The sequence below is a fragment of the Rana temporaria genome, chromosome 6 (assembly GCF_905171775.1).
Source record: "Rana temporaria chromosome 6, aRanTem1.1, whole genome shotgun sequence".
NCBI lineage: Eukaryota > Metazoa > Chordata > Amphibia > Anura > Ranidae > Rana > Rana temporaria.
Genome location: NC_053494.1, coordinates 149729915 through 149751727, shown reverse-complemented (window position 1 = coordinate 149751727; position 21813 = coordinate 149729915). Strand labels below are relative to the sequence as shown.

The 21813-nt window shown below is 42.7% G+C and overlaps 1 protein-coding gene across 1 annotated transcript in view; it reads right to left on the bottom strand.

The window, feature by feature from the left end:
* Nucleotides 1–311: 311 nt before the first annotated feature.
* The window catches only part of SH3BP4 (SH3 domain binding protein 4), a 70423-nt gene continuing 48921 nt past the window's right edge, over nucleotides 312–21813 (bottom strand). Inside the window, exons 3-5 of the mRNA XM_040357560.1 lie at nucleotides 11597–13956; nucleotides 6871–7059; nucleotides 312–1729 (exon numbers count right to left, since the gene is read on the bottom strand). Of these exons, the coding sequence (XP_040213494.1) occupies nucleotides 1505–1729; nucleotides 6871–7059; nucleotides 11597–13956 (2774 nt within the window). The 3' untranslated portion in view covers nucleotides 312–1504. The remainder of the gene's footprint in view (nucleotides 1730–6870; nucleotides 7060–11596; nucleotides 13957–21813) is intronic.

Genomic DNA, 21813 nt, shown 5'->3' with positions numbered 1-21813 from the left:
TGTGCCCGTCGGAGGAACGTCAATCAACTAGGAACGCCCACCGCCAAGGGACGAAACGCCGATATCGAGGTATGTACTAAAAAAACAAAACAAAAGCCAGCCTACCCGCAGTGTAACGGGTCTTACGAATGTATTGTTAGAAATTTGTTTTAGGGGGAACCACCCATTTAAGAAGGCATGTCCACTGCACAATATATGTTCTTTACACAGCAAATACAAAAACCATCTACATACAATTTTTTTTTGTAGTCTTGTTTTTTAGATTCCAGTTCTTCCCAACCTCCACCATATAAGCAGGAAAAACAAAAACATTTTTTTTTTTACCTTACATTTTTATTAGACTTGTGTTAAAATCAATGCGAGGTAGTTAGCAATCTGTCAGAAATAAAACAAAGAAATAAAAATAAGGTCTGTCTGCCTGTTCCTGTCCTCTGCTTCTACTTGTCCCTGGCAGTCACTAGATACTAGGAAACCGTATCCAACCTCATTGTACGAGCCACCCTCCCTTGATGAAAGACATGTCATTTGTGATGCAAGCAGGAATGGCAAGTCTGCCGGGCTAGGCTTGCATTAATAAAACAGGTATAAGGCACAAAAATACTAACATTGGGACCTGAAGACCATTTAGATTAAAATCATCTGACCCAACACACCAGGCAGAAGATCACAGAACTTCCAAGCTAGGTCAGCACAACCAGTTAAACTGCACTGTTAGACATGGGGGTAAGGGTTTGTCCTGCCATTAGGACTGTCATTAGGAAATGTTAAGCCCACTCTAATTCTCATTTATTGCTTTAACAGGCGCATGTAACAGCAGATTGTCTCAGATGTTGCCCATATAAAGTCTGAAGCGGGCCTGTCGGATTTACCTACATATATACATGGCTCCACATTTTAGCCAAAGATAAATAACACATGGTAACAAAAACATGATGTATAAAAAAAAAAAAAAAAATCACACAGGGAGTGACATATAAAACACAGATGACCCAGGAGGGGCAGTGATTACACAACGCAAGTGTATAAACGGAAATTTAAGAAGAAAAAAAAAAACTATGGAAAAAAATAAAAGTGTATAATGCATTTGTGCTCATAAAGGAATTCAAAACAAGACAAATTGTCAGGAGGACCAAGTCTCTGGCCTATGAAGCACCCTGTGCCTGTGAATCATCACTACATATTTACATTGTACACACATTCCTTAGAACAGACAGGAGAGAACTAGTGCCTGAAATGCATGGCCATCCGGTACAAAAACTTGATTGTCTGTCCATACGGATTTATAAATGCAGCACAAGGTTAAGATAACCCCCGAAAATTCAGGAGTAATATATCACTAATATACAGGACCTTTCTGAAGAATTAGAGGACATTTACGACTTTTATGCAAGAAACAAACTGAAATTCCATTACGCCCCATAATAGGTTCTTCTTCAGGCAAATTGGATCTCCAAAAACAATGTTTTAACATAAATGTTAAGACAAATCCTTCCCCAAGACATGATTAGATAACAAAGTCCTCATGTTCCTGGGTGCTAAAGGCCATTGACCGAAGGGTGTCCAGAGAATTGACTAGAATCAGCGTTCCTGTAAGATGTTTCCATCTCTTGGTGATAGGACTGCGCATTTTGTCCAGTCCTGTGTGGAGCTCCTGGATGACATCTCTGTAACTGTCCCCAATCTGAGCACTCCATGTCAGAAGAAAATCATAGGCTGGTTTCCACATAGCCTACAAAAAAAAAAAGATAAAAAAAACTTTTTAGAACACAGACACACAAGTCTTAAAAATGTAACTTTGCAGATAACACAAGGTTCACAAAGTGCCGAGGTGAGTACCCAAGCAAATGAACATCAGAGATAGTCGCCACGGTTTGGGGCACCAGGTACAGCTCCCAAGGTTTTATTATGGTTGCATCAATCAGGATACACCACCTATTGCTGTATTAGAAGATTGTGAGTAGTTCATTGAAGATAAATAATAATAAAACTAGTTAAGCTAAAAGTGCTTTCTCTGTAAGGGAAAAGAGGGCAGTCACTATCAAAAATGGAAAACTCATGCAGTGGGGTAGGGATGCACAGAGCTTGCCAGAGTCCAGTCATTTGAAGGTATTAATTATTATTATTATTATTATTATTATTCAGGATTTATATAGCGCCTACAGTTCGCGTAGCGCTTTACATCAGGGAAGACAGTACAGTCACAATACAATTCAACACAGGAGGCATCAGAGGGCCCTGCTTGTTAAGAGCTTTCAGTCTAGAAGTGAGGGTCAAGTGGAACAAAGGGTAGTAGCTGTGGGGGATGATCAGATTGGCAAAATGAAAATACAGTTAGGTGTGGTTAGGATAGGCTTCTCTGAAGAGGAGGGTTTTCAGGGATCCTCTAAAAACTAATAGAGAAGGAGAACGATGGACATATTGGGGTAACGAGTTCCATAGGCTTGGAGAAGCTCTGGAGAAGTCCTGGAGACAAGCATGGGAGGAGGTGATGAGAGAGCAAGAGATCTTGAGAAGAACGTAGAGAACGATTAGGTTGGTATTTAGAGACTAGGTCAGTGATGTAGCTGGGGGCAGAGTTGTAGATGGCTTTGTAGGTAGTCGTTAGCATTTTGAATTTAATTTGTTGGGTGAGCAGAACCTAGTAGAGGGATTGACAGTAGCAGAGAGAGCGGTTGGTAAGGTGGATGAGTCCGGCAGCAGCATTCATGATGGACTGAAGGGGGGTTAGAGTATGCAGAGGTAAGCCAATGCGGAGGGAGCTGCAGTAATCGAGGCGAGAAATGACCAGGGAGTGAATTAAGAGTTTTGTTGTGTCATTGGTTAGAAAGGGGCATATTTTGGAGATATTGCTGAGGCGGCAAGATTTGGACAGTGATTGGACGTGAGGCTTAAAGGAGAGTTCAGAGTCCAGGACTACTCCTAGGACCTTGGCATGTGGGAATGGGCTGATAGTTGTGCCATCGATTTTGACAGAGATCAGGGGAAGAGGCACGCAGGGGAGGAAAAATGACAAGTTCAGTTTTGAATAGATTAAGTTTAAAGAAGTGGTGTGACATCCAAACTGATAGATCGGATAGTAAATTAGTGATACCTGAGGAGAATGAAGGAGTGAGTTGAGGGGCAGAGAAATAGATTTGAGTGTCGTCAGCGTAGAGGTGGTATTGGAAACTGTGGGAGGCCATCAGCTGACCCAGGGAGGAGGTTGTAATGGAATGACCCATGACGCCCAGAGACTTTTGAGAGATGGGGGGGTACTCCTGTGCCAGCCTCACTAATAACTCTTGGGTCTAGGTTCACCCTGTGCCCCTTTTGGGCATAGGGTGACTGAGAAATATTAATTATAAATTACATGAGATGTGACTGATAATTCATATTGCAGGATTTATTGAGATATTCAAGTGGTTATTCTGACCCACAACAGGTCAGTGGAGTGTTTTCCTTCAATGTGAGGACACATGCTTTTGAGGTGTTAATTGGGTCTGCTCCAAGACCTTTCATTATGTATGCTAATAACACCGTTTGTGTGAAGATGCTATTGATGATAGATATGTGTTGTGAGTTAGCAGTCTAAGGGTCAGATGTCTCCTTTCAGGGATAGGGAATTAGCATGTCAATTATGTTTAGTAAAGGAATGCGACTTCTCAGCTGTAGTAATTAGGTCATGTTAAATCTGTGCCAAAACGTCTGACATAGAAATGTGTATTATGCAGGTGAATCACTTGGTATCGGAGTCCGGACGTCTGGGGAATAATTAACTTCTCTGAATGTCATTCTCTAAAAGAATGTGATTGAAGCCCCCCCATGGTGTGATGTGTGGGTGGAGAGTTCATTTGTTCCTTTGATTACTGTAAACATGCCTGTACTGTATATAAAAGAGAGCTGAGATACCATTAAAGTTCATTCATACATTTTGAAACCAGTACCAGAGCTGTGCGAGTCTCGGTTATTCTGGGAAATGAGTTGGATCGTGTCTGCTAGATTGTGGAGTGTCAGATAAGCTGTCGTGGGTGATGGAATGGGAATATCATAAACGGTGGTGACCGTTACAGAGGTGTAGATTGAAAATAGGAGAGGTCCAAGAACAGAACCTTGGGGGACCCCAACAGAGAATGGGAGAGAAGAAAGTAGAGTTGTAAGGAACGCTAAAGGTGCAGTTGGATAGGCAGAGAACCAGCAAAGAGTACACAGTCACGGAGACCAAAAGGTGGTTTTTTTTTTTTTTTTTTTTTGAGGAGGAGGGGGTGGTCAACCGTATCGAAGGCAGCAGAGAAGTCCAGGAGTAGGAGTACAGAATAGTGTCCCTTAGTTTAGGCCGTTAGGTTTTAGGAGAGTAGTTTCTGTGGAATGCTGAACGAAATCCAGACGGCAAGGTGGACGCTCAGTCAGTTGTAGACTAGACCTTCAAGGAGTTTGGGTAAAAAGGGGAGCGTGGAGATAGGGCCAAGATTGGATGGGTCCAGTGAGGGTTTTTAAGTATGGGGCCAACTAGTGCATGTTTCAAAGCATTAGGGAAGATGCCAGAAAAGAGGGAGAGATTGAAGATGTGGGTTAGAGGGTGTAGAATAGAGCCAGAGGGTGAACGTAGCATTTGCGAGGGAACAGGATCCAGAGCACAGGTGGTAAGATGGACGTTAGCAAGTAATTTAGCAACCTCGTCTATAGTGGTGGGGTTAAAAGAGGGAAGTAATGATTGTGCCTGTGGGCATGAGGCGTAAACTGTGAAGGGTATCTGAACAGTAGACCAGACTTATGGCTCGTACCAGACATATGGCCTGTACACGCGATCTGAAAATCGGACAACAGATCGTCTGACTTTTTTTGCCTAATAGTCACAAGTAGAAATTGAATAGGTCACAAAAATTCTCGTACGACAGAAAAAATAAAATCGCTAGTGATGTCATGTGTTGTAATGTATTTGTATTTTCGGACGACAACTGTACTGACTAAACGAAAATCGTACGATCTGGTATCGTACAAGGAAAATTTTCGTGCTTGTCCGATCGAAAAAAAAAAAAAAAAAAAAAAAAAAAAGCGGATGAATTGTTGTGATTGGCTCTCGAAAGCCCTCTACGAATGATCCGATTATTGTACGATTCTTCCTCAGACGACCGTTTTCGTACGATATTCGGATCATGTCTACGAGCCATAACCCAGGGTCTACGGATGTGCTGTACAATTAAAATAAAACCTCCACCAAGCACAATTAATATACCAAGAAACAAATTCAGAAAAAAAAAAAACTCGCCGTTTGGCTCCTCCATGCAATTAATAGTATTATTGTGTTGTATTGCATTTGCTGAACTATTGCAAACAAAGCAGACTTTCTGAATATTGGGGGAGAATTTATGCAATTACCATGCCCAAACACTGTCACCAGAAGGCCCTGCGAGATTTACCTTTTCCTAGCTCTGATACCAAAGTTTGGACAAGGTGGGACGCTGCAGCGGTGCATAGGTATGGCTCAGGAGGTACAATGCCCTAGTGAGGATGGTTGTGTGTAGACCCTGCCACTTGGCACTGATTGGGCTCAGCCAAACGAGTCTAATTTATATATAAAAAAAAAAAAAAATCACCACGACTTCTTTAGTAGTACTTGTGGTTTAAATAGTAGGTTCACAGATTTATTTATTTTTTTAAAGCATAATCTAATCCCTTTACTGCCAACAAAAAAGACTAGCTCAGTCTTTACAATAATGTGTACCAAGTTAAAAAAAAAAAAAAAAAACCCTCACTTTATTATTGTATAAACAAATTGTTCTGAGGTCATAATGAATAATTCAAGATTATTAATGATTTCTTTAGTGACTAAATACTGACTATAAACAATAAGCATCACTGTACATGCAAATTAAATTTTAACTGGAAACTAATGTTAACTCTTATGCCGCGTACACCTGATCATTTTTTGTCATGAAAAAAAAAAAACTACGTTTTTTTCGGCATGTAGAAAAAATGACGTTTTTCCAACTTCATCATTAAAACGAAGACACACACACACACACACACACACACACACACCATCGTTTTAAAAAAAATGCTCTAGCAAAGCGCGGTGACGTACAACGGCACTATAAAGGGGAAGTTCCATGCGGATAACGCCACCCTTTGGGCTGCTTTAGCCGATTCCGTGTTAGTAAAAGACGATTCACATTTTTCTGTCTGTTACAGCGTGATGAATGTGCTTACTCCATTATGAACGGTAGTTTTACCAGAACGAGCGCTCCCGTCTCATAACTTGCTTCTGAGCATGCGCTGGTTTTTAACGTCATTTTAGCCCACACACGATCATTTTTTACAACCCGAAAAAAACGACAGAGTTTAAAACGTTGTTAAAAAATGCAGCATGCTTGAAAAAAAAAAAATTTTAGTTTTTCAGAAGCCAAAAAATGATGTGAAGCCCACACACGATCATTTTAAATTACATTTTTTTTTTTAAACAAAAATTTTATTGCACCTGACCTTTTTTTGGATTAAGCCTGTGTGTTGCTGTGCTCTTAAAAAAAAAACATGCATTGTGGTCCCATTGAATGAAAAATGAATGGCACTGCGTTTGTGTTACCATGCATTTGTTTTAAAAGGAGCAGTTTACTCTGTATTACTGTAATCAGGGGTGGATTTGATTTAAATCAAATTTAAATCATTTTGCGCAGCATAGAGGTTTACCCTAATCACTGCACCAGGAGATTATTATTTATTAATTCTTTAGATAACTTTGTCAAGAGTACCAGAAACTTTACAAAGACACAATCATTGAACCCTAGCTTTAAATAAAACAACCACCGTGCTCAGCAGTTTTATGTGTTCAGTAAATTAAAGTTTTGCTTAAAGGATTTTATGTTACAAGATGAAAATGCACCAGATTTCTCTTACCTCGCTATCAAGAACTCCATTCTTGTCACGATGTGGTGCTTCGTAGCCATCCATTTGCTGTTTGGACACTTTAGCTAGTTTCTCTGCCAACTCTCTCCAACGCTGAGCAACCTCAACCGCTGTAGTGAGCAAGACAAAATCCTGAATCAGGCGGACCACCAAACCTTGGCAGTCCATCTTCAACAAGGCCTAAGCAAAAAAATAAAATAAATCAAAATCATTCTCTATTCAATGCAAAATAATGTAATTATTGAATGAATACAATATTTATAAAAGGAACAATTCCATGTAGAAACCCACACTATAACAAGATATAACAAACTGGGAACCTATTTGTTATTATGCAGCCTTGGGTCACTCAGCAACCCATTACTCACTGAATAAATTATAGTCCATAAAAGTTCATAGTTAAAACGGTATTAAAAATTAAGACTTTGGCAACTTTGCTGCTGTTCCGAAGTGGGTGGAAGCTCATCTGACCAGCTGGGCTCAATTTACAGCCACCCTAAAGTGGAACTTCGGATTACTCCCTCCCTCCGGTGCCACAATTGGCACCTTTCGGGGGGGGGGGGGGGGGGGGCGCGACGACAGGATACCTGTCTTTAACAGGTAACCTTTTCCACTTCCGGAAGTCAGGCCATGGCCTGTGACTCAGCAGCGACTACACCGCGGGGCTCCCTCCTCCTCTGGCCGCCGGGCTAATAGGAGAGAGGAGCGGGCCTCATGCATGCGCAGTAGGGTTCACGGCGTGAAGCGGAAAGGCTACACTGCCGGGTTCCATTGCCCACAATGGCGGCGGCAGTGTAGCCTTTCGGCTTTTTTTTTTTCCCCCGTACCTCCTCTTTAAAGTCACTTGTCATGAAAAAGAAAAAAGTTAGGGGTCCGTCATTGCTTGCCTTATTCTGAAAATGCTAGATTCCTGGCTGTGTGACTTCAGGTGGTTGTAAAGCCTAAACATTTTTTACCTTAAAGCGAAAGGAAAGTCAAAAGAAACATGACAGACAGGAACTAGCATTTCACAAGATGACAGCAATGGCAGTTTACATTACCTCATGATCGATTCTCTTTAGCATGTTTTAAACCAACAAAGACTCTTGAGTACTGCATCTATGAAGAGGCAACTAGGTAAATCTATAGCCAATTAGTATGATCCGGCTTCATGGTCATATCTACTTGGCTATGACTGAAGATCTAAAAACTGCTTTCATGTTGATGTTCACAAAGGCCACAAGTTCTGCTCTAGACATGCATACTTCTCTTGAAGTTTACATAAGTAAGCTTGGCTAAAGCTACTGGAGAGTGGTCAAATGTGCAGGTGCAACTAGACCATCTTCAAAGCAACACACCACCTAACCGCTGCAGTATGTGGCATAAATTGGTCAGTTCTGCCAACCCAACAAGCACATTTCTATAAAAGAAAAAAAAAAAGGAGGAGGAGAATGAGCATATAAGATGTGCAATGCCTTCTAATGGTTCCTACGGAAGAACCGTAATCAGTATGTGTTCGATAACCTACCCACAATCTATTATCCTTGTGGGGGGGGGGGGGTTACCACACAGAACTGTGGAAGAGTGCCTTTTTCCCCCCCAAAATAACATGGCAGATTACACAGACCATGCTCAATACCATGCTTATAAAATAATAACCAAGCTATTGTTTATCCATCTGGACCTGTCTTGGGATCCACTATATTTTCCAAGCTGACCACCACCACTATAATCTGCAATATTTTACAGGGCTTTATGTAATTTCAGATTAAAAGCTTAACCGGCATTCTTTTAAATACATAAAAGTCAATTTGGGTTAGAAAAAAAAATGCTTACGTTAAATTCTAAAAAGTCACCATGTCAATATAATTATTTTACGTAATGAAAACGCAACATCCCCTATACTCAACTCAGCCTTTAAAAAGAAAACACAGTCTGTATGATGGATAACCACATTTTCAGCATTTAGGATTGATTTTTTCCAGCTCTATGAATGACCAGGGGCAACGCAGCATTTCCATCTACTGAATACATCAAAACATAAGCATTCCAGCTTTTAAAAATGTGGCCATCACTGAATTGTGAAATTGTTAGAGGCCACCAAAGTAAACAGGTCACCGACGACCTATACATCTACATTGCAGAACATGATATTTTAGGTATAACAAGGCAGTGGGTGCTCCAGCCCACGGCTGACATACGTGACAATTCATTCAGTGGTAATGGGATGTGTAGTTTGCATTGCAACACACTATGCTGAAAAAACGCACATGCAGAAATTCTCAGCACACACCACCACAACATAGTGGTGTGAACGGACTTCATAGAAAACAAGGCAAATTGTCTTGTCTATGCATTGGGGGGATGAGTTGGTCAAGGCTGCCCAGAGCAGCCAAGGCAAACCGTGTGAAAGGGAGCTTAGGGTTACCAAATCAAATAAAGCTCATGTTCAGGTTTAATTTCACTTTAAATAGTTTGATTGGGCCAAGCAACAAATTTCCTTCACCGTCATGTGTGCCCGCTGGGTGCACAGTGTTGTGGACATTTTATTAAGATGCATTTAATATGTATTGTCACAGCCTGACTGACGCCAGTTGAGACCTGTTTGGTAGTGGAAAGCTTCCTGAGGTTGCAGAGAAGTGTTTGCAGAGTGGGGATATGTCTGCCAGCGAAGGGCCTCTGTACAATGCACAGATGATCATTACTGTTCACTCTGCAAAGACATTATCAGTTATTAGGGGCTGTACGCTCATGACGCTCTGTTTGATCAGCACATGGAGGGGCTATGGCCTGTCTCTGCAGATACCCTCCCATCAGCAGGAATGGTAGCATAATCTGGGTATGCATTGTTCTCTGAATACAGAAAAAGGATTCACCCAATGGTAAAAACATTGAGTCTTTGTGTGCGTTCTGGTCAGGGACAGCGCTCCATGATTACAAGGCCAGCCATGTGGCTCTATTTGTCTTACAGGTACAGGGGCAGGGAATGATACACACTGCCCCTGCATTACTCACCCCCAGACCTTCCCTGAGTCATTGTTCATTGGTTGAGATTTGTATAACTCCTCCTGTTTGAAGGAATGCGTTTGGTCGATTGTGAAGCTACCAAGCTCTATTGGTAAATACTGGGGTAGATTCAGGTACATTTGCACTTTTTTTGCGGAGGCGCAGGGCAACGTTTTTGCCCTGCGCCACCGCAAATTTACTGCACTGCCCTTGATTCACGGAGCAGTAGCTCCGTAAATTGTGTGGGCGCGCCGGCAAAATGCCCGGCGTAAGCGCGCGCAATTTAAATGATCCCGTAGGGGGCGGGAATCATTTAAATTAGGCTCGTTCCTGCGCTGATCGTAGAGCGCATGCTCCGTCGGGAAACTTTCCCGACGTGCATTGCAGCAAATGTCGCAAGGACGTCATTTGCTTCAAAGTGAACGTGAATGGCATCCAGCGCCATTCACGAATCACTTACGCAAACTACGTAAATTTGAAATTTCGCGACGCGGGAACGACGGGTATACGCAACATTGTCTGCCCCTGCTAATAGCAGGGGCAGCCTTACGCGAAAGACGCCGTACGGAAACGACGTAAACTACGTACGCAGGGCTCGCGTAACGTTGTGAATCGGCGTTAGTATGCAATTTGCATACTATACGCTGAGCACAACGGGAACGCCACCTAGCGGCCATCGCAAGAATGCAGCCTAAGATATGCGGGCATAAGAGCCTTATGCCGCGCATATCTTAGGCTGCAGTCGGCGTAACGAGGTTCCTGAATCAGGAGCATTCGTTACGCCGACTGCAAGTAAGCAATTGCGCTGTGTAACTATGGTTACACAGGCGCAATTGCTTCTTGAATCCAGGCCACTATGAACAAACAACACAGGCTCGCCAGAAAGAACTCTGGCTGTGGAGCCAAGGATGTGAGGACGGTGGTTATGTCCATTTACTTGGGAAGATTCGGGAAACAGTGTTTTACCAAGATGCATTATCCCAAAAGGTTGAAAAGGGCGCTCATTAGTGCAGGAGACATAGATTATACGTAGCATATAGTGGAATTTTCATTCCAACGGTATAAACTGTATGTAGCCTCATCTACATACAGTATACAGAACTGTGGTCCAGATGTGAGATGGGATCTTCTGTTCTCACATCCGGAACAAAACAGTGTTGGCCAAGTGCCGCTCAGCCAGTTTTGTATTATATTAATAAATACAAAGGTTCCTATGACTGGCTAAGTTGGAGAGGCAGGCTCATATTATGAGCCCGCGGCTCCAACTTAGCCAGAGAAAAGTTTGCATTCATTGATGGAACACAAAGCTGCCTATGAATGGCTGAGTGTCACTCAGCCCGACATTTTTTGTTCTAGGTGTGAGACAGGCAGGAAGGTCTTGTCCCACACCCAGAACAGTGCTGTATACTGCATGTAGCTGACGCTACATACAATTTTTAGTGTCCAGCCTAGTGGGCACACAGGTTAGTGAAGGAGATGTTTTTTTGGGCCAGATGTGAACGTAAACCTGGACATCAGCTTTAACTAAAACATACTGCAGCATGCACAAAGATTGCTTGCACCCCCTTTTTAAAAAAAAAAAAAAAAAATTATTTAACCACTGCCACATGTTTTTACCCCAGTCATGTGGAGATCAGAGGTTTTAAACGTGAATTAAAACAGTTCTAGATTATTAATCATTACTGGACAAATAAAAACAAGTCAAACTATTGCAGCATGTATCTCATCTTACCGAAATCAGCTCTTTTTGGAATGATTTCCTTTCCTTTCCCTCATTGTTATTGCACTCCTCTTTCAGTTTCTCCAACACAGATGCCACTCGTTCAGACTCACTTTCTAGTTCCACGCGACAGAAGTAGGAAAGAGGAAGGTTTCCATATCCAAGTGCATCAGCAAAGGACCTCCAGCTGCCGATGTTCTCCATTAAAAGAGTTCTCACTGATGCATAAATGTATGTTAAGAATTTGCATGGACGCAAGATCTGCTCTAATAAGGCGCCTGTGGTCAACTCTGGACCAGAAAAATAGCTTGGTTTTACTTTGCCTACTACCAATACATTCTTTGCATGAACCAGGCCCAGTTTTCCTTGATGATACCCAATGTACCATTCTTTAGTCCACAACTGTCCCTTAAGCTTGATTTTTTCCTCACTCAAGAGAGCCATCACATCTCCCTTCTTGTACTCCAGCAAATATGGATTTTTGCTTTGACGCACCACAGTCTTTATTAGTTTCCCATATTTCAGATTTGTTACTGGTCGATCCTGAAATATTGGATATTTGCTTGTGATCGCCAAGGGAGACAAAACAATCTTTGCAACTTCTTTTTTCTTGAGAAATCTTCTTGGTCCAGTGGTTTTAAGCCCAGTTTTTGGTGGTGGCCGTGGAGTCTGTACACAGTATTGGGACAAGATATTACCCAATTCATCCCTAACTTGCGCCCTCAGTGTAAAGTCAGAAAGTTGTGCAGGATCATGGCAACTAATGGGAAATATTAACCTGCTAACCTTTCCGAGCTTTAGTTGGAAACCTCTCACAATCTTTCCCTGATCTCCAGCATCTACTCTGTAGTTTGTCATGTTGGAGAAAAGGCAAATCTGGAGATCCTGAAGCTTGGGAAGCACAAACTGTTGTTTGCCCCAGAGATGCAAAGTCACTGGTGCTGCCCCATGAGTCTGTTGGCCTACTTCATTGACTAGAAGTGTCTTGGGTGCACAGTCATGACCAAAAATGGCCACAACAGCCTTAAACAAAGGATGAATATGTTTAGGCCCATATAGTCCAACAGTGATCCTTTTATTAATATAGTCCCAGACGTTGCAAGGAGGCACAATATTTTGTTGTTGAGCCACCATCACTATATACATAACTGGCTCAAGATTTTCCAGCTTTACTTGAATCGTGTCTCCATATGTGTAGGAGTGTGGCAGCAAGTTGTATGGGCCTTCTTTAGTATCACTACGCAAACATTTTATTGCTACTGTATTTTGACCAACAACATTATTGCGCACTTCCACAGATGCTTTTACCTCTAGGCTTAACGAACTTTGCACTTCCATGTTGCTCAGTTTGATTTCCATTACAGGGCTTACTGTGGTACATTTGTCATTATTGAGTTCTAAGGGCGGATCCAACATGGCTTTTAAGGAGATTTGCTGTGTCTCACCTGGAGCTACATGTCTTTCTGGAACATGTATACTAATGTTTGTATCCGGAAGCTGCACGGCACCCCCTGAGCTGTCCAGCCTGCAGACAATGCTAGTCTCCACAGGCTGAGTCTGACCCCAGCCAGGATTCTGGCCCAACAAGTCTAGATCATGGCAGGACCGGGCCAGCTTGCGGTGGTTGAGCCATGCAATTCTGAAATCCTCCCTACTCTGGAACTGCTCAGGAGCTGGGGACTTGAGACCAGCAAAGAAGCTGCCCGTGGCTGGACTCTCAGACTTTGCCTGGAGGATGGACAGCTCGGAGAGGCTGTAGGAACGCTTACTCCGGAAGAATGGGTTGTCCCTTCTGACAGGGACAGGCTCTTCAACAACATTTGTTTCATTGGCACGAGGTAACAGATCTAAGAACACATCAGTACTTGTTTCTGTACAGCTAGCAGAAGGGGGAGCCAATGGGTCAAACAGTAATAAATCAACAGAATTTACTGAATCATCACCATTCTTCATTTGGGTTATCAAAGGCGCATTGACAAAGGGATTTGACACAGCTGGCTTCAAAAAAGGGTTGTTGTTATTGGTTTTAACAGAGTTCTGATTTAAAAAATCTGTCCAATCACCCAAGAGATCCATCTCCTTTACTCCTTCATCAGCACTTTCCAACAGTCCATCTATCATACCGCTGTCACTCAGACAAGAGTCTCTGTAATTGACTGGTTGCACATATGCAGATGGTATGTAACCCATTTCTGTAGTATTGTGTGCGTACCACCATTCTCCACCAGATGCGTCCAGCACATACAGATGTTCTCCCTTTGAAAATTTCAGGGTGGTGAAGTTGCTGGGACAATAATCCTTGATGGCCACCACTTCCTTAACATTATCGAGTGACGTAGGACTATCAACACGAAAAGAGCTTGGTGATAACACTAAAAAGGGAGACATAAAAATTTCAATTAGAAGATAAAAAAAAAACTCTTACCCAGCAAATAAAGGAAATCAACCAACAAGTAGAACACCTGTCAAAGAGGTGTTTAAAGAAAGCCCATTGCCCTACTCACAGTTCTAGGGCTGCAACATAATGTGCAGTGAAGCTAAATGGGTCCAGAACTTAGAATATTCCCGATGTCATCTATTGTTTCTAACTCAAGCTGTTCATTCGTTATTTTCGTAATAAAATGATTCCCTTTTATCACTTCAGCCCGCAAGAATTTACCCCCTTCCTGACCAGAGCACTTTTTGCGATTTGGCACTGCGTTGCTTTAACTGACAACTGCGCAGTCGTGCAACGTTGCACCCAAACAAAATTTACGTCCTTTCCCCAAAAATAAATTTGCAATAAGTGTATATGGATTGGTTATAGCGTCTACAAAATAGGGGATAGTTTTAATGCATTTTTGTTTTTTACTAGTAATGGCGGCAATCTGCAATTTTAATTGTGACATTGCGACGGACATATCTGACACTTGACACATTTTTGGGACCACATTTATACAGCGATTAGTGCTATAAAACTGCACCGATTACTGTGCAAATGTGACTGACAGGGAAGGGGTTAACACTAGGGGGCACTGAAGGGGTTAAATATGTTCTCTAGTGATTCTAACTGTAGTGGGTGGGGACTCACAAGGGGAGGAGACCGATGCGTGTTCCTCTGTACTGGGAACACACATCGGTCTCCTCACCTCTGACAGAACCTGGATCTTTGCGTTTACACACACAGAGCCATGGTCCTGCCGTGATCGCAGGCAATCGTGGGTGCCCGGCGGACATCGCTGCCGCCGGGCATGCGCACCGGGTCCTGAGCGAAAGTGGCGGCGTGCGCCCCCTAGACGGTCGGGAAGCCCAGGACGTCATATGACGTCCACCCAGGATGGGAGATCCCATCTGTAGAAGTTGTACGACTATGGGCGGGATGTGAAGTGGTTAAAAATGCCATCCTTCCCAAAAAAGTGATATTTCAGATTTGGGTAGGTGCTGTTGGGTTGAGCCACTCACCAGCTTCTTACACAACTCAAGAATGTCATCCACCAGATTTCTAGGTTCAAGCTTTTAGAATTTAAGTGGCTATAGCCATTATGGAAGTTGTAATTTTATTGAGATATGGTGATTACGGCAAGATAGTGGTCATTGTTCGATTCACAAAGCCAACAAGTTTTAGCCGAGATGACACTTTAATGTACAGAATAAACAGCAATAAACCAGTCTAGGCAGCCAAATATGTGGAAACAAAGAATGACAAGTGCTGTCAATTGATCTCACTTGGAAATAACAAAAATTACCTGCTAAGGGAGGGCCAAATTCCGTGGAATTCAAATATGTTTACTGTAATCTTTGAACTGTTTTATATAAATACAAGTCATAAAAGAAGAATATTTAATTAATTAAGAATGAAAAGTAGGATAGCACCTGGAATATCGAACAGACAGTGACAGTATATATAGCCAATTTCTGTTTCCTTCAGGAGATGCACAAGGTTTCAGGTTATTAAAAAAAAAAAAAAAAAAAAAACTACCTTAAAATGCACTTTAAAGTGACAGTAACACAAAGTGCTGTGAAAAACTATTTGCCCCTTCCTGATTATTCCCCCCCCGCATATTTTTTTAACACTTAAATACAAAATGCAGTTTTTAGATGATTTCATGTATTAAAAAGGGAAAAAAATTAAAAATAAATGTTCAAACCTTCCTAACCCTATGTAAAGAGTCATGAATAAACCAATTAAAAACACATTTTTTGCAAAGGGGAGTTAAATTTCACCTGCCATTTAAAATAAAATAAATAGAAGCTGTCTAACAAAGTGAAGCACGCTAAAAGATCTCAAAAAGCAACACATAATGCCGCAATCTAAAGAAATTAAAGAACAAATGAGAACCAAAGTAATTGATATGCATCAGTCTGGAAAGGGTTACAAAGCCTAATGCCGCGTACAGACGGTCATTTTTTGTGATGAAATAAAATGACATTTTTAAAAATGTCATTTAAAATGATCGTGTGTGGGCAAAATGTCATTTTCTGTCTTCTTAAAAATGACAAAAAAAAATTCGAACATGCTCGAATTTTTTATGTCATTTTTTAAAAGGTCATTTTTTGTGTCATAAAAAATGATCGTGTGTGGGCAAAAATGATGTTTTAAACCCGCACATGCCCAGAAGCAAGTTTTGAGACGGGAGGTAAAACTACCATTCATAATGGAGTAAGCACATTCATCACGCTGTAACAGAAAAAAAAGCGCGAATCGTCTTTTACTAACAAGTAACCAGCTAAAAGCAGCCTCAAGGCGAATAGAACTTCCCCTTTAGAGTGCCGTCACTTTGTTCATCATTTTTCAAAACGATGGTGTGTATGCTACATCGTTTTTGAAAATGAAGTTTCAAAAATGTCGTTTTTTTTCATCACTTCAAACTTCATTTTTTTTTCCATCGCAAAAAATGACCGTCTGTATGCGGCATAAGGCTCTGGGACTCCAGCGTACCATGGCGAGAGCCACTATCCACATTTGGAGAAATCATAGAATAGTGGTGAACCTCCCCAGGAGTGGCCGAACCCACCAAATTTACTGCAAGAGCATGACAGGAACTCATCCAGGTCGTCATAAAAGAATCCAGAACTAAATCTAAACAACTGCAGGCCTCACACTTCTTGCAGACGTGGCTCACAGCAGGGGTGCAGTGTGTCCCTATTCTCTGTTTCAGGGATGAATCTGGGCCAAATTTTTGCCTGAATTCGGACCTGAAGACGGAGCCAAAGACGCATAGGACCTCTCTGTGCAATCCGCTCTGCGGCCGTCACGGAGATGTGTGAACCAGCTCTATTGAGAGCCGGGCACACCATCATGCATGTAGAACATGCTGCATTTTTCACACTGGGGCGACTCGTCAGGCGACTCAGCCGCCTGACAAGTCGCTTCCCATTCTATTCAATAGAACTATTCTAATAGGAGCGACTTAGAAAAAGGTTCTTGTATGACTTTGGGGGCGACTCGCATTGACTTCTATACAGAAATCATTTTGCAAGTCGCCTTTGAAGTCGTCTTCAGGACGCCTTGCCGAGTCGCCCCCGAAGTCATGCCGCCGCAGTGTGAACAGGCTCTAACGAAAAGTCCCCCCCCCCCCCCCAAAAAAAGTCGGACCTTCAGAGAGCATGTGCCAATAAGGTCATCAGCTGCATGCACTCTGAATATCTCCTAAACCTGCACAGTTTAGGAGATATTCACAGTACCTACAGGTAAGCCTCATTATAGGCTTACCTGTAGGTACAAGTGGTAGTACAGAGTTTACTACCACTTTAAGCAGCAGAAATGGTGAGAGGTTTGTGCCCAATCCAAAAGACATATGTATATGTGATCCCTCTACAGCCAGTCCCTACTCTGCTGTGCAAAATGTCAAAATACTTAGCTGCTTATAGCATAATTTAATGGATATAAAAGTGATAGAAAGACATATGAGAGCTACAGATCCCTGTCCCTATGCAAAAGTCTGTAGAAATATGTAAAGATAATATATAGCATTGTAAAGACAAGATCCTGGACCTGTCAAACACTAAAGGCGGGAGGGCCCCCAAACAGTAGGAGTCATTTTGCGCATAATGTGCATCATTATACATTATGGGTAAAGTCACCCAATGCCAATTTTTGTGCGCTATAATGCAAAGGCCAGTAACCAGGGCTCAAGTCCCTACGGGAACGCCCCGTGGGCACGAGAGTTTCCTGCACTTTTACTTTTTTCACAGCAGGAACGCAGTTCCCTTTGCAGGACTAGAGCAGCCTCTAGCTGCCGAGCCAATCCTTCACTAAGCGGCGATGCCCAGCTCGAGTCACTGTCAGGGGCAGGTGAACATTAGTAATCCTTTATGTTACAGGTCGCTTCCTGTATATGGATTCATCGGGTAGTGTGCGGGTTTTCCGTCACTTCCTCGATGCCGCAATGTCTCCTGGGAGCTTTTGTCATTGTTCCCAGGAGACATTGTGGAGGCCTGCCGTGAGTTATTGTGGGATTTAGAAAGAACTTGCGGTTTAGTAATTATGCATATGAGCGTATCATTTTTTTTTTTTGGTGGGGGAGTGGATCTTGGGTGGGAGTTCCCACACTTTTTATTTCCCCAGGACTTGATCCCTGCCAGTAACGCATTTAAAGTAACTAAAAGCAAAACTTTTTTTGGCCACTTTGGGTAGAGCAGCGTTTCTCAATTCCAGTCCTCAGGCCCCCCCCCCCCCCCAACAGGTCAGGTTTTCAGGATTTCCCTCAGATGAAAAGGCTGTGGTGATTACTAAGGCAGTGAAACTGATCAAATCACCTGTGCAAAGTAATGGAAATCCTGAAAACCTGACCTGTTGGGGGGGGCCTGAGGACTGGAATTGATAAACACTGGGGTAGAGTAAGGGAGGGTTATAAACCTGTTCAGTTTTTTTTTGGGGGGGGGGGGGATGTGGATGTCATGATCCTTCCATGACATATACAGAGTGTTAACTTCTTGGTGCCCACATAACACATAAGCAGTGGCAAAGAGGGTGGACCCCAACACAATGTATTCATAGATGGCCAAGATTCCTGTGCTACGAATACACTCATTGTGCGCTCCCAGCACAGTGACCAAGCATTTATAGAACCCCCCCCCCCCCCCCCTGGTCTTTCATTATGATTGACTCCCAATCATTTGACCATTGTGACAGCCAATCACAATGGTCATGTCGTCAGGAAGTCCAATTCACCACCCTCCTGTCTGTATAGACTCGCTTAAAGGGATGCAAGAGTTGGGTGGAAAGAGGTTAAAATACATACGTAGATGTTGCCATTTTTTTTTATATTCAGGCTGGAATTTCTGCTTAGTAACAAGTATTTGTGATTTACCGTCCCTCACTCGTCTACAATAGGCCAAATTGGGAGGATTTGATAAATACCCTTTGACCATGCAGACTCTAGACATACACATGTTCAGAGATGGCTAAAATAAAGAATACATTTCCAGATGGTTGGATAATTATTCTCTGGAGACGCCTATTTGAGAAATGTTATCAGTTCAAATAATCATTTAAAGGCAGTTGCAGTCTAAAAGATATGCGCTACTGTTCTTGGGAAATTTCCAACTAATTATGATCAAATTTACACATTACAATAAATGACTGCACTGTGTTTCTGTTTATCATTCACAATCATTCATTCGTGATTTCCTCCATCAACACAGTCAGGAGCAATTTTTCTTTAAAGTGGTTCTAAAGGCTTGAGGTTTTCACCATCCTGCATTTTTTGTAGGATGGTTAACAAACTAAATAAATAAAATGAATTACACCCCATGTGCACATCCCCCCTAATACTCACTTGAGCTCCATCTGGATCCAGCAATGTGCACAGGAGCACATTGAGGGGACTCTTGCCTCCTCATTGGCTCCGCTGCGGTCAGCCAGTGAGGAGAGAGATGGGACAGGGCCGAGCTGCTTCTCGGTGTGTAAATGGATACGCAGAGCAGTGGCTCAGGAGTGAGCCTGCCTGGGTGCCCCATAGCAATCTGCTTTCTCTGGGGGAACTCAGCAGGCAGGAGGGGCCAAGGCCACCGGCGGTGGAACAGAGAAGAGGAGGATCAGGAGTGCTCTGTGCAAAAACCACTGCACAGAGTAGGTAAGTAGGAGAAAGGCTGAGAGCAATTAAAAAAAAAAAAAAAAAAAAAAAACTATTCCAAGTTAATACCCGCTTCGATTAATTTTTTCCTTTAACCAGAAGGTTGGTGACACTTTAAATTCCTAACATTTAAGAGTTACAATGTTTTAGAATACCAATACATAGCACTGGTTTGTGCAGAATACAATTAGAGAAATGCTGATGGAAGAACTGAAGAAAATGGTAATTTCATGCAAGGGAAATTAAAGTCAGAGGGTCAATTCACCAAGTGCAGGTTCACACAGGGGCGGGCTTCAAAGTCGTCTGAAGATGCCCCATACAGCTATGATTAAGCAACCGAGTTAGTGTGTGAAACGCGTCAGCTTTTTATCTGTTTTTTTTTTTTGCTGTGGCAGCGTATTTTTTGCGATTTGATTTTACAATAAAAAAGGAAACAATTTTTGGAGTGCAGCTGTCCAAACCTTCTTCGTATTGCTGCCATCCGTACAGCGCCGCTTGCAAAACTAATTGTGTATAGAAGTCAATGCAAGCCGCTCTGAAGTCGCCCCAAAGTAGTACGAGGAACATTTTTCTAAGTCGGAGCGACTTGAGTCACTCCTATTTAGAACGGTTTCCATTGCAATGCATGGAGTGCAACTTTGTCAAGGCAGCTAAGTCACCTGACAGGTCGCCCCTGTGTGAACCGGCACTAACCTGTACAATTTTTTTTCAAACTCACCTTGAAATAAGAGTACAAGTTATTTTATCTCCAACGAGTTTCATGGGTAATTTAATGATTGGAAGCCTTAATCTCTCGAAATCATAGTTTATAGAACATGAAGTCCAAATGTATTTATGATGCAGAAACAACCAAGGAACAAAACACACTGAAGTGAAGAAAACAGGAAAATTTCCTAAAGCAGTGTTAAACCCAAGAGCAAACCTTATAGTGCAGCTTTAAAAATCCTTAGAGATGTGATGGCTGTATTAGTTTCCCTTTTTAGGCTTTTTTTTTCTATTTTCATCTAGTTATCCAACCGACAAGTCTGTTTTTTTAAAACCTCCAGTAGAATGTATTAATTTACATGGATGAGACAAAAACACCCAACACTGTCAGGGGTGATTAAAACTTATCAGATTTTATTTGTTCGTGCAAAAAACTACCTTTATCCCAGAAAAAAAAAAAAAAAAAAAAAAGTTTGCTGTAACGGATTATAATGTGCAAGATGGAAATTGGTTTCAATTTGTGCATCTAAATCTTTGAACGCATTCAACACCAATCTCTCCAACGCCCCCCCCCCCCCCCCCCCCCCAACAATGCTGCTGTGCTTTCTGTGCGCATTTCCTCCAGAGTTGTCTCACTAATAGAGGTGGTGTTACACGGGCCCAGATCTCCAGATGAAAAGAAAACTGATGAAGCCACCACATCTAATAATTGGTAAGCTGCAATATAAAACATTTTTTTGTTTAATACCACTTTAAAAGCAGAGCTTCACCCAAAGGGGGGAAGCTCCGTTTGTTTGCATCCCCTCCACTGCCACATTTGGCCCTTTTTTTTGGGGGGGGGGGGGGTTTACCTGGTTTTGAAGAGAGGGCACACCTGGGCACTGCCCAGGAGCCCCAGCTGCATGGGCCTTTGGTTCCCCAAAGCATCTGGTCATTGAGCCCACGCTGCCCCAAATTTGGGGGCCCCATGATGGCACTGAGAGTGATGGATGCACAGGGGAGGCAGGCTGGCAGCGGTGCGCCACGCGGTGCAGAACGATACCCATTTCACAGCGAGCAAGGAGGGGCAGGGCCGGCGCACCAGTGACGCTCTGACCCTGCCCTATGCAGCTTGAATGCTCCGAACTCGAAGGCTGCGGGGTAGGAGCTGGAGTGAGAGCTGCCGAGTCGGCAGCACTGAAAGCCCACCTGTGGAAGTAGAATTGTGGATGGCGTCATGGTGAGCCCAGCTGTCCAGCACTGTTTTCACGGAAAAGCTTGGAATGGCCAGAGGGATGCTCCCTCCTATGCTTGATTGGTATAGGTGAGTGCAGTGCTGGAGGTGGGCACAGAGAAAAAAAGTTTACATGCACTGTATCTCCACTGGAACAGGGGGTACTACATGGATGGAAAATGGTGCTGGGGGATCTTGGGTGGCTATAGTGCTAGAGCTATCAAGGATGTAGAGAGATACAGTGTAGGGGGCAT